We start from the raw sequence: 13527 nt of genomic DNA, 5'->3' as shown, positions 1-13527 counted from the left end.
ATTTTGAAAGTGATTATGTATAAATAAAAACAATCTAGCTAATTAATATGTTACGATGCCTATTAACATCTTAAATTTGATAAACGCTTATGTTTTAAGAATCTGGCTAATTAATGTGTTAAGATAATCAATAACGCATGGATTGGTGGATTAAATGACCGGTGGGTTAAGTTGATTGGATAACGGGTCATTCCGAGCCAAGTTGGGTTGAGTTGAATGAATAACGAACCGTCTTGTCAATAATTGTAACAATCTGTATTTTTCAATAAAAGATAATGATGTTTTTTTCCCTTTTAGCATTCAAATATAATTTGGGTAGGTTTTAAACATAAATTTATTTTCGCTATTTTATTTTTAGTAACTCAAGTTATTTATGTGGGACTTTTGAAATGAAAACAATTAAGATCAACTCATTGTATAGCGAATCTTAATTTTAATATGAGAAGGGTGTAATAAAAGAAAGGTTATATATTATTTCGAGACTTCTAAGAATAACCCATTGCAACTTGGGTGGAATATTCTTCTTTTCTTTATACATACTTTAATTTAATCAAACTAGAAATAGCACCCCGCGGCGTTGCGGCGGGTACTACGATTTGTTGCTCCGATGAAACACAACAGACTGTAAAGGCAGAGTGTTACTCGACCATTTTCTTCAAGTAATCACTATAAACCATCAAGACATACCCCTTCATATACATCTGCATGTAATTGTAGTTGTGAAAAAGACAATTAGAATTACAAAGGGTATAGTAATGGTGTAATGTGGAAATCAAAGTGTAGATACATGCAGATTTCATTAAAAAGCAATTCAAGTATCAACAACATTATTAACTTTAAGAACGAACATACTTTTAGCAATTTATGAATACATAAAAGCATTCCATGTTAACGAATAAATTCCTGGCTACCTGGTTAACCCAATGGCCAAAGGTCACCCCACCGCCCGCGACCGTAGAAAGCGCTCGGTAGCCCAAATCACCCTAAATATACACAAATGAGCCAATCATTCAGTAGCCAATCTGCAGAATGACACTATGTAAATGTATGAAACACTGCCTAGAGTGCAAAATACAATTCCAACAATATATGAAAACATCAGTGGATCATAATGCAAACACACTAAATTCAAAGCTTGTTACTTGATTCATCATAATGTAAAGAACATTGAATCCATCATGATAATGTAGACTATAATAGGCAATAAACCCTAATTCAAAAATAGGCACAAACTCATAAATAACATCACTGAAATTAAAAATGAAACTGAGAAATACAAAACGGAACTTGAAGAAGCTTAATGAAGCAAAGCAATAAAAAAATATAAGATAGGACTATACAGATGCATTCCGTTCGCGAAGAAGTGGAAGTTCGCCGGTTGGTGGAGGTTCATCGGAACTTTGCCGGAACCCTAGGTTTGGTCGCCGGAAGTTCAACTCGGCCGAAAACCCTCTCTGACGCCGTGCTTAGTCCATAACCACTCAACACCATCATTACCAGAAGAACATAAGCTCTCTTCAATTAAAGAGTCAAGTGGTCCTTCACATGTTGCACACCAGCAGTAGTATAGTTATATAGGCTCAGACATGTTGAAGAAACAGAATTTACGCGTGTTGGCTGCACACTAAGAGGTTAAAGACCTCATATGCCACGCCAATAAACACTAAAATCTTAGTTTCTTCAAACAAAAACGCATCATCATAGCCCAGAAGTAGATACAATACTGATATCACATACCCACGGTTCACAAATATGAGTACAAGCATCAAAACTTTACCATAAACAAAACTTTAAGCAATGGGTACAACCATCAATACAGCCCAATGGATAGACTCAGAGGGTGTAAACGAAGGAGATAATTGTGGCTGCATTGGAGGTTACAAATGAATATCTACCATCTCTCAAACATGCCACGCCACGCCATGGTTAAATCCTCATCTCGGTTTACACCCGCGCAATCATCATTACCTAACTCAATAACCAAAACGCCAAACAATGGTTGCATAAAATCAATGCCAAAAACAGAATCATAGACCAAATGATGTAGCTCCTATATTATCAAAGGAACTCTACAAGTCACAAATTTATATATATACAATATACGTGGTCTTCAGAAATCCTAGCCAACAAAGTAAACACATAAGCGAACTCACGGTTTCAAAATTCAAATCAAGAACATCTCAGATGAAGACACCCATAGTCATTGATAATCATAGATAAAAGCAATCACCACCCATTAAAGTCGGTTAGAGTCTCAGCATAGGAAACCCTAGCCATCATCGACACCTAACAACGAAAAGCCAAAAATAGCCACGGTCAACAATAGAAAACAAAGAAGGTGATCAGAGAGAGGAAATAATAGTCGCTACCATAAGTGCCCTTGAACGACGCCGGCAACAACCAACCATTCTGGCCACAGTGAAAACCCCCAAAATCCAGAAGGCATGCGATGATCTTGAGCTCCGACGAACGGTGCCCTAAAATCCAGTTGCTATGCCACTAGAGAACGCCATAGGAACCCTTGGACTGACAAACACCGCCGGTGACGGTGGCTCTCTAGCCTACGGACCAACATAACGTCGGCGACGGGAACTTTCTGCTCTTTCTCTCTCTCTAGCCGCTATGAGCCAAGAACTATGACTGGCAAGTGTAGGTCATGAAAACCGGAAAACGGGAACTGTTCCTAAGAACATACCCAAATTGTATATATTGAACTAGCGGGATTTCCCGCCGCTTCGCGGCGGGAACGGCTATATCAGTTTGATTCATTTCGGTATCGACACACTCTGCCGAAAAAGAAAAAAACAAAGTCCTTGTATAGCCTACGTGATATCAAACGTGTTTTACATCAACCGAGAACCATAACTTACTTTAAAATAGACATATACTGGTAACGGTTATCATAATTACCAACGGATGTTGTTAGGTTCGTCACAGTACTTTACTCGTGTAGCTTACGACATAAACAAATACTCTTGTTTTAAATAGAACTTCATTTCAGCATCGAAATACCAAGGGCAAAATTAAAAACAGTTATGTACTTTTTCTTAACGAACACAAGTTATTTGTGTGTCCAGTGGCGAAGCTTGAAAATTTCCACCGGGGGGTCGGAAATCACCGAACCTAAAAATTCTATATAGTAAACTTTTTTTTATAAAACCGGGGGGTCGAAAACGTATATACCTAAAAAATTCTACACAAAACGTACATACATAACACTACTGAACGAAAAGTTCGGGGGGTCGGACGCCCCTCCCGGCCCCTTGAAAGCTACGCCCTTGTGTGTGTCCATAATTGTGAAACCATTTACAAGTTATCCTTTTTAGTTTGAGTCTATGCAATATGACTGGATCATTGTTTAGCTTTAACTCACTTTTTGATGCACTGAATAATTACCTATATGGCTATACCCAAGTTAAAGTTGTAATGCCTCCTGTGTCTTTTTAAGCATCGTACCAATGTCAGGTTATTAATCTGTCTGCAATTTTGTAGTTAGGTGTATTCATAATCGGAAAAATATAATAAAACTTTGTATGTTAATCCAATTTTTTATTTATATTTTTTTTTAAATAAACATTTGATTATCTCTATAGGCTCATCTACACACTTGGTGTGTAGATAGCCACCTCAAAAAGTGTTTTTTTGTCTTATATGCATATCTTGCAGTGTCGAGCTGTGGTCAAAGCGCGGCGTTTTGATCCGGTTAACCAGACAAAGACTGACGGGTGTCTGACGGGTCTGTTGACCGGACCAAAACGCCGAGCTTTGGCCGCGTTTTGGTCCGGTCAACCAGACAAAAGACTGACTGGGTGTCTGGTTGACATGACCAAAACGCGGCCAAAGCTCGGCGTTTTGGTCCGGTCAACAGACCCGTCAGTCTTTGTCTGTTTCAACCAGACCAAAACACCGCAATTTAGCCACAGCTCAACACTGCAGGGTGTGCATATAGGACAAAAAACTACTTTTTGGTGTGCATATAGGCCCATTGGTGTGCCAATAGGTACACCCTTACTATAACTCACTTTTAAACCACGTGTTCAATACATAGATATTTGCATTTGCATTTTCATTTCAAACCTTAAATTGACACATTAACCCATCATCTTGTCCTTATCCCACCGGAGACAGAAAGATTAGAAGCTTATGGTTCTCAGGCGAGATCAACAATCGTCAGACGGCTACCGGCGACGGCAATGGACTCCTCCACTCGTCTTCATCACGATCGGCGACAACAGTGGACCAGTGGTGACTAAAAGGCACAGCCCACCTCCAGGGTGAGACATCGCCAAGCCCAGGTTCTCTGTTCACCAAATCATCGCATTACCAAGCATCTGTCATCCTCCGCCGCACTTCCATCTCGCTCCACATTCCTCCTCGTATCACATTGCTAACTGTTTCCGCTTCTCAAAAACTTGACCGTCTGTCCGTCTCAATATCTGAAACGTCCTGTCGGACTCCAACCCCAACCCACCTGCACCTTCGGTTGTTGCCGGGCAGAAAGATGGAGACGTGGTGGCTGGATGTCCGTTCCCCCATGTCTAGGCTCCGTAACCCCAAAGCAGATAATCATCTTGTCGTAAAAAAATGGAATACCATGTACTTAAGTTATGACCGACAGATGTAGGTCATATAACTTGAAAACTTGAACTGTAGCTAAGAGCATACGTAAATTGTATATATATAATAATGAATAATGAATAATTGTGTATTTAATAACATTAAAGATAATCAACTTATTCGATAAAATAATTTTCGAGAAGCAATTTGTTAATGATACTAACTTATGAAATAATAAAGTAAAATGGTAAATTAGTTTTTTGAAGAAATTTTTATGAAAGGAAAAAATTATAAAAACGGTTTTTGTAGAAATTAAAACCGTTTCTCCAAGTCTATTTTTTCATAAATATTATTTTCTTTAAGGACTTGGTGAAAAAATATATAATAAATATTATTTTCTTTAAGTTTATAAATTTGTCATAAATATTAAAACCTGCGTGTTTACACCTTATAGGTTGTCTGATTGTCATGTGTAGGACTCCTAAGCCGGTCACGTTCGCTCGGAAAATACTTAGAAAATGTTCGTTCGTTTTTTCGTCTTGGTTGTAAACGAACCGATCAACTTGGTTAGGTTTGTAAACAAGCCAAGCATGAGCAAATGTTCACTCGACTCGGTTCGGGTCAAATTGTTTTTTAATTTATTATATATATATATATATAATATTATGTGTGTATATTTATGTACAAAAATACAATCATGTTTATACATACTAGCCTAGACAGTTTGCTCATCGACTCACTGTCCTTAAGTCGAGCGTCTCCCGCTCTCACCGTCATCGTTCTCTACAATCTACTCATCCGCCACAACCTCAACGTCATCATCGACCACAACATTGTCATTTACGAAATATATTATGCAATATTTAATATGATTTATAATACAAAATGAACCTTGGGTGGTCAATTTTTTTATAACAGCGGAATATTATAAAACGGCTAGCCAAAAGCTAACTTAGAACGAAAAAAATTACACAAAGAAGAGCGGATTTTGTAATCAGCCCACCCAACTTACGTCTATTTTCCTATTTCTATTATGGTCCACAAAAAAAAAAACATAAAAATAGAAATAAAGAATGCTTCCTTTTTGCTGATCCTTACTGCCAAAAATTGTGTCATTACGAGACCTCCAAATGACCCACCATTCCATGCACCAACAACTTCCTTTGCTTAGACAACCCTAAGGAATCCAACCAAGATATAAGGGGGCATTGGTTCGCGGAATGTGTAGGAATTGGAATTGGAATCCCGATGGGAATTGGAATTTGATTTGGAATTTGATGGATTCCTTTGAAATCCATATATGTGTTTGGTTGATAAATGTATTAATGGAATTAGAATTTAAAAATACCTAAAAAGACAAAATTACCCCTAGTTATAAACAATTGTCAAAAGTTTTAAAAACAACCATCTTAGATAAAAATTTAAAAAAATCCAATAATAAATTATAAAAATTCAAAAAAATTCTAAAAATCATAAAAATTCAAAAAAAAAATCTAAAAAAAATCCAAAAAATTAAAAAGTATAAAAAATTAAAAAATAAAAAAAATCTAAAAAATAATAAAAAGTTCAAAAAATTCTAAAAAATCAAAAAAAAAAAAATCTAAAAAATCAAAAATATTCTAAAAAATAATAAAAAATACAAAAAATCCAAAAAATCCAAAAAATTATAAAAAATATAAAAATTCTAAAAATTCTAAAAATCATAAAAAATCACAAAAAATTATAAAAAATTCTAAAAAAATTATAAAAAAATCCAAAAAATTCAAAAGTATAAAAAAATTTAAAACAAAAAAAATCTAAAAAATCAAAAAAAGTTCAAAAAAAACTTCTAAAAAATCAAAAAAAAAAATTAACAAATAATAAAAAATCCAAAAAAATCCTAAAAATTCAAAAAACATCTAAAAATTAATAAAAAATCCAAAAAATTCTAAAAAATCAAAAAAATTCTAAAAATTATTAAAAAGTTCAAAAAATTCTAAAAAGTCAAAAATATTTTAAAAAATCAAAAAAATTCTAAAAAATAATAAAAATCCTAAAAATAAAAAAATCTAGAAAATAATTAAAAAATCCAAAAAATTCTAAAAAATAAAAAAAAATCGAAAAAATTATAAAATCAAAAAAATTCAAAAAATTATTTTTTGAATTTTTTTTGATTTTTTGGATTTTTTTATTATTTTTTGACTTTTTAATTTTTTTTAATTTTAAATTTTTTTTTGGTTTTTTTAGAATTTTTTTTGGGTTTTTTAGATTTTTAGAATTTTTTTCGATTTTTAGAATTTTTTATTATTTTTTAGAATTTTTTTGATTTTTTAGATTTTTTTGATTTTCTTATTTTTTTTGGCTTTTTAGATTTATTTTTGGGGTTTTTTAGATTTTTTATTAATTTTTTTGATTTTTAAGATTTTTTTGGATTTTTATTATTTTTTTATTTTTGGAATTTTTTGATTTTTCAGAATTTTTTGGATTTTTTTAGATTTTTTATTATTTTTTTGATTTTTAGAAGTTTTTTTGATTTTTTAGAATATTTTGGATTTTTTATTATTTTTTTTTGATTTTTTAGAATTTTTTGGATTTTTATTATTTTTTGGATTTTTTAATATTTTGGATTTTTTTATTATTTTTTTGATTTTTTAGAATATTTTGTATTTTTTGTTATTTTTTAGATTTTTTTATTTTTAAATTTTTTTTTGGTTTTTTATATTTTTTTTGGGTTTTTTTTAAGATTTTTATTATTCTTTTGATTTTTTAGATTTTTTTTATTTTTTAGGATTTTATGAATTTTTTATTATTATTTTTTATTTTTTAGAAATTTTTTTGATTTTTTAAATAGTTTCGATTTTTTATTTTTTTTTGATTTTTTAGAATTTTTTTATTTTATAGAATTTTTTGGATTTTTTATTATTTTATTATTTTTTTTGGATTTTTTAGAATTTTTTTGATTTTTTTATTATTTTTGGTTTTTAGACAAAAATGAAAGAGGCAAGGGGCTATTTCCGTAACTTTGGAAACGTTTCCGTGGTTTTTTAAACTTTCCTTTGAAATTTAGAAGGAATCTGAATTCTATTAAATGAGGGATTTTGTTGGAATTGAAATCCAATTCTCTTCAACTAATTTGTCCAACCAAACAAACAAAGGAATGGAATTTAAATTCCAATTCCCTTGAAATCCTATGGATTCCTGTCAACCAAACAGGCCGTTTTGTATTAGAATCCTAGATAAGAAGATTGAACAATTTATAGTTTTGTACTAGAATCCTAGATAAGAAGATTGAACAATGGCCAACAATTAGTAAACGAAAATTCTAACTTAATTGTTTCAAGAGATCTCATACATATTTCTTTCCCAAGTTATGTTATTTTTACATCATATTAAACTGTAGTTTGATTTGGTTTATTGATTTTTTTACGTGTTGAATACATTTTGTTATAACAGTTTCGTGTACATACGACATCTTCACCACAATGTGCGGCTGGGTAAACACTAGTTAAATATTAATTAACAATGTATCTAATCTATCAGTTGATTTATTTTATGACAATATCATTAGAAAACGAAAGATAATGTTAAATATAAGTACAAAAATATTCAATTATGTTTTCTAGCCATTCTTATCTATTAGGCCACTTACTAACTTAGAGCTTAAATTCAAATCAAGTAATTGTTAATTTGTTATCAGTTCTACATATCTAAAATTTGATTTGTTAAGTATATTAAATAAATAATAAAAATACTTTTTAGATGTGTCATGAAGGTATATTTTAATACGAGTATAAAACCTAATATATTTTTTTAATTATGATACATAAGACCTGTTAGTAATAAATTGGTAAGAGTTAATTACACGGATAATCAGGGCCGGTCTTAAGAATTCATATACTTTGTTCGAGCTCGAAAAAACGTGCCCTTAGGCTTTAACGAAATTGGGTATTGGACTCATTATAGGTTTAAACTAATGACAATGGGCTAATAACTAATCTAAACCATAAAAATAGTTTTGTAAGTGGGCCAATGTTGGTGTTTGTATGAGTATACCCTATTAATTTATTTATTTTTACATTTACATATCTGATTTTTTTTTTAAAATAACGTGTCCTTCGAAGTATCGGGCCCTGGCCAGTGGTCCTCCCCGCCCAACCTTAGGGCCGGCCATGCGGATAATCCCCAGTTTAATTTACAGTTTTATCATCGTTTTTGTTTTTTTTTTCCCGTGTCATATTACGATCCCCCCCCCCCCCAAGTGAAAAGTTAGTCATGTGATCGTTTTAGTTTTTTTTTAAGTTCGTTTTATGAGTAGTTTGTACAAGTAACTGAAACACATACGTACATGTTATGAGAGAAAAATATTCGGCTTAGTGTCCCGCAACGCGGGCGGGGCAATAACTAGTATCTTACAATTCCTATGGAGGGGAATAGTGTCAGGCAGCTGTCTAACATTTCTCTATTGGTCCACCAAAATTACGATTTTGTTCCGTTTAAATTTACGGTTTTGCTATTGATTTTGTTTTTTCTCCTCCCAGCCAAATTACGATTTTGCCCTCAATTCAAATTTATAGTTTTGTCATAGTTTTTGTTTTTTTTTCCTGTCAAATTACGAATTTGCCCCCAGTGTAAAATTACAGTCATGCCATCGTTTTAGTTTTTTTTAATAGTGTCAGGCAGCCGCGTGGCACTTCCCCATTGGTCCAGCCAAATCCCGGTCAAATTTATCGTTTTGCCATTCGTTTTGTTTTTTTTTCCTTAGAGCCAAATTACGTTTTTGGCCTCAGTTCAAATTTACAGTTTTGCCATCGGTTTTGTTTATTTTTTCCTATCAAATTACAAATTTGCCCCTACTGTATAATTACAGTCATGCCGTTGTTTTAGTTTTTTCTTGGGAATAGTGCCAGGCAGCACTTCTCCATTGGTCCAACTAAATTACGATTTTGCAACGTATGAATTTACAATCTTGCCATTAGTTTTGTTTTTTTTTCCTCCCAGCCAAGTTACGAATTTGCCCTCAGTTCAAATTTGAAGTTCTGCCATCGTTTGTTTTTTTCACTGTCAAATTACGAATTTGACCCCAGTGTAAAATTACAGTCATGCCATCGTTTTAGGTTTTTTTTTTGAGACAAAACTATGGTATTGTTTTGTTTTAATTGGTAGACTCTGTGTAATTTTTATTCGTGCTAGGCGGCTGCCTGGCAAACACTCATTTGTCCTGATCAATTACAATTTTGCCACAGTTTAAAAATTTAGTCTTTCCATCGTTTTAGTTTCTTTGTTTTTTTTTCTTTTGCAAAAGTATCACAGTGTTTTTAATTGATTGACTCGATGTAATTTTTTTTTGAGAACGTGTTGTGAGTAGTAGGTACACGTAACTGAAACACAGACATACATGTTATGAGATAGAAATATTCGGCTTAGTGCCTCGCAATGCGGGCGTGGCAATAACTAGTACTATACATTTTACATGAGGGGAATAGTGTCAGACAGCTGCCTGACACTTCACTATTGGTCCAGCCAAATTACGATTTTACCTCGCTTAAATTTAAAGTTTTGTCATTAGTTTTGTCTTTTTCCCTCCCAGCCAAATTACAATTTTGCACTCAGTTCAAATTTACAGTTTACCATCGTTTTTGTTTGTTCTCTCAGTCAAATTACGATTTTGCCCCTAGTGTAAAATTATAGTCATGTCATTATTTTAGTTTTTTTTACAAAATTATGGTACTGTTTTGTTTTAATTGGTTGACTCGGTGTAATATTTATTCGTGTCAGGCGACTGCCTGGCACACGTCATTTGCCATCTGATCCTACTCTTACTATTTCTACTAAAAATTACCAAAACACTGCAAATATGGTGATTCTGTTTATGAGGACAGATTCACCGAGGCACGACTTTAGGGCTGATCAACAAAAGCAATGCTGCAGCCTACACTAGTAGCCCAAAAATGTTTGTAATCTCAAGTTGAAATATAATATACGGCTGATTAAACTAAAAGACGCTTGCGATCAAAGCTACCATATCCCCTTTGTTATAAAACTGGAAGCAACATATAAAGTCAATGAAATGTTACTTCTAGTATTAACGAAATACATATATGTCAAGGTTTTGAACTCATTAAAAGAATAATAGACGTACAAATATTTTAAAAAGCAAAAAAGATGATAATATTGAACAAAAAGTTTTGAAAACCAACTCAACCCTGTTTTGACCCATGTAAAATTCCCATTTTACCCTGTACCCAAAATCAACAACCTCAGAATTAAATTTGCATAAGCAATATAAATAATATGGCATTACCATCCCCTCAAGATTCCCATGTATTACATATAACATTTTGTGGATAGTCAACCTTGAAAAGTCCAACAGGTTGTTTTGTGGATAGTCAACCTTGAAAAGTCAAACAGTTGCAAGATACATGGTGAATCATGATTCTTACCAAACTAAAAGCAACTTTCTACAACAGTCACATACGCGAGTGATACCTTTGGAGCGAACGGAAGAATGATGGTTTCTAAAATGTGTTGACCTGGATCAACAGAATCTCCTAAGAAGAGATAGTCAACAGATCTGATAGATGAAGCAGATAAAATAGCATGACAAGTCGGAAATTGTGATAGGTGAACAACTTACCAACAGATCTAGGCAGGAATGCTCATCATTTCTTTTGGCACAAGCCTACCTATCAACTCAATCATACGTCGATCTAGTGAACCAGCTGCGATTTGATCTATCAACAAAGATAAACTCGAAGCATCAAGTGAGTAACTCCTTCCATCCATTTCATGTAAAAGCATCTCTACATCATCAAAGCGCTTGTTCCTAAGATATCCTTGGAGAAGAACATTGTAGGTAACACTATCTGGTGGGCAGCCACTCTCATCCATTTTAAGAAACAAGAGCTTTGCTTCCTTTAGCTGACCTTCTCTACAGAGGCCACTGATCATTATGTTAAATGTTCGCACGTTAGGCTGCAAACCTTTTAAAGTTAGGTCATGGAAAAGAGTCTTCGCAGTATCAAGCTTCCCACATTTGCTTGCACCTTCAATAAGGATTGTGTACACCACGACATTATAATTTAGCTTGCTCTCACCCACCAAATGAAACATAGAGAGCGCCTCTCCTACTTGATGGTTGTTGCAAAGGCCATCTAAAATTACTCCATATGTGTATTCATTTGGAATCTGGCCTGCTGCTCGCATCTCATCAAAGAGCTTTCGTGCATCTCCACAGCGTGCAACCCTAAACAATCCCTGTAACATGGTGCTGTAACTGACTATATCAGGTTTCAAACCTTTTCTTGTTATCTCATGAAACATATGCATGGCCTCTTCTATTTTCAAACTCTTGCAATACCCATTCAAACTCTTTCTCTGGATAATACCCATTCAGTAAACTGCTATAAGAAAACAGCATTCAACAACTGATTAAACTTGATAACAGATGGGAGGGGTTTTCTCTGGATCATTTCATCGAACAGGTTAAAGGCATCATCCAAGCTGGTAACTTTTTGATACCTAGACAGAGGAGGATCCCCATTATTTGAAAAGGAAGTGGAGTGAAGAAGAGAAGCTAAAGAAGTGGAGTGAGGACTGAAATCTAAACCTAATCGGGAAGACGAAGAGGGGTTGTTAAAGAATTGGTGATGAAATTACATCTGAGTTTGAAGAAAGCGTGATGAAGATGAGAATTGGTGCGAATCATCATCATTGTCGCAGCCTCTAACGGAGAAGGAAATTGATGGTATTCTTCTTCTCCTGTTTGGTAAGAAATGCGAGGAAACACGCCTCTAATTTCATAATTTCTTCTGATTAATTACACTCAGTTTTTATGGTTTGGTATGTGGAACTCCTAATAAGTAGGACTGAAGGGTATTTTGGTCCTTATAAATAGGAGTGAAAATGACATGTGGCACCCTTTTTATTTTTAAAAATACAACAAAAAAAAATCTATTACAAAAAGATCTAGTGCAAAAAAAAATATAGCATAAAAAAATCTAGTACAAAAATATATAGCATGGAAAAATTCAGCAAAAAATGTATATTTTGCATTGATTCAATAATTACACATTTGATTTCGATGGTTGTAATTTTTGTACTCGCGTGATTCTTATCACTAACCTATGTTAAATATCTTAATTAAGTATGTTTTAAATAATTATAATACCCTTACTTGTTAAGAAAATAAAAAATAAAACAATATATTTTCTACCCTACCATTATTTCCATTATGAGGCTACAGGGTGTGGTATAAATCTCACTAATGGTGCAAACCATCCCGAAACTTAACTGACTACCACCAAACATAGACACCGTAGAAAGAAACCGTAAGAAGAGCTTGCTCAAAGACCATCGAGAGGTGGACATCCACGGAGGAATTCTCATTATCACGAGCGTGGCTTGACGTTCCCAAATATCCCAACATCGGTAATTTTTACTTTTTACTAACTAAAACTATTTTTTTATCTGTATAATTATTTTTGTCAACTAGAATTATTGTTTTATTTATGTTTTTTTTCAAAGGTACCGACCAAGTGGCGACCATTTTTTGGAAGCGTATTCATGAAAAGTTTTTCGTTGCTACAGGCCACCACGGTGAATACAGTAGTCAAGATTTATTTTCGAGGAAGTGGAAGTTGATTCAGACCAAAATAAGCAATTTAACAACATTTACAACCGTCTTATGAAAAATCGTAATAGAGCAAATGGTTCAAGCGATACCGATGTCACTACGGAAGCATACAAACTACTTAAAGCCCAGTACCATAGCCTTTTTCACATGCATAATTCTTGGGAGCTACTGTGAAAATCACCAAAGTGGTAATCAAATGGTAGCCCGTTTCAAAACTCTATATTGATATATTTTGACCTAGGATGAGCTTTGATTTTTAACACAAATTTTGATAAAATGTCAAACTTTTGAAATCATTAGTCAAAATGGCCAATATGGTTTGCAATGTTTTCTTTATGTATATTGGTCAAAATGGCCAA

General features: G+C 33.3%; 1 protein-coding gene and 2 long non-coding RNA genes across 3 annotated transcripts; 1 reads left to right on the top strand and 2 right to left on the bottom strand.

The window, feature by feature from the left end:
- Positions 1-448: 448 nt before the first annotated feature.
- On the bottom strand, positions 449-2701 carry LOC110930229. The gene is made up of 4 exons (XR_002587720.2): positions 2370-2701; positions 1341-2286; positions 912-983; positions 449-701 (listed from the first exon to the last, which is right to left on the bottom strand). It is a non-coding gene; the product is annotated as an uncharacterized LOC110930229 (long non-coding RNA).
- Positions 2702-10796: 8095 nt separating this feature from the next.
- Positions 10797-12321, bottom strand: LOC110930228 (putative pentatricopeptide repeat-containing protein At1g12700, mitochondrial). The gene is made up of 2 exons (XM_022173494.2): positions 11171-12321; positions 10797-11084 (listed from the first exon to the last, which is right to left on the bottom strand). The coding sequence occupies exon 1, from the start codon at positions 11923-11925 to the stop codon at positions 11179-11181; it is 747 nt and encodes a 248-aa protein (XP_022029186.1). The 5' UTR covers positions 11926-12321; the 3' UTR covers positions 10797-11084; positions 11171-11178.
- Positions 12322-12652: 331 nt separating this feature from the next.
- LOC110928145 lies at positions 12653-13493 on the top strand. Its single transcript, XR_002586169.2, has 2 exons — positions 12653-12963; positions 13060-13493. It is a non-coding gene; the product is annotated as an uncharacterized LOC110928145 (long non-coding RNA).
- Positions 13494-13527: the final 34 nt, after the last annotated feature.

This window comes from Helianthus annuus, chromosome 3, assembly GCF_002127325.2.
Source record: "Helianthus annuus cultivar XRQ/B chromosome 3, HanXRQr2.0-SUNRISE, whole genome shotgun sequence".
NCBI lineage: Eukaryota > Viridiplantae > Streptophyta > Magnoliopsida > Asterales > Asteraceae > Helianthus > Helianthus annuus.
This window is presented reverse-complemented; position numbering and strand designations above follow the sequence as displayed.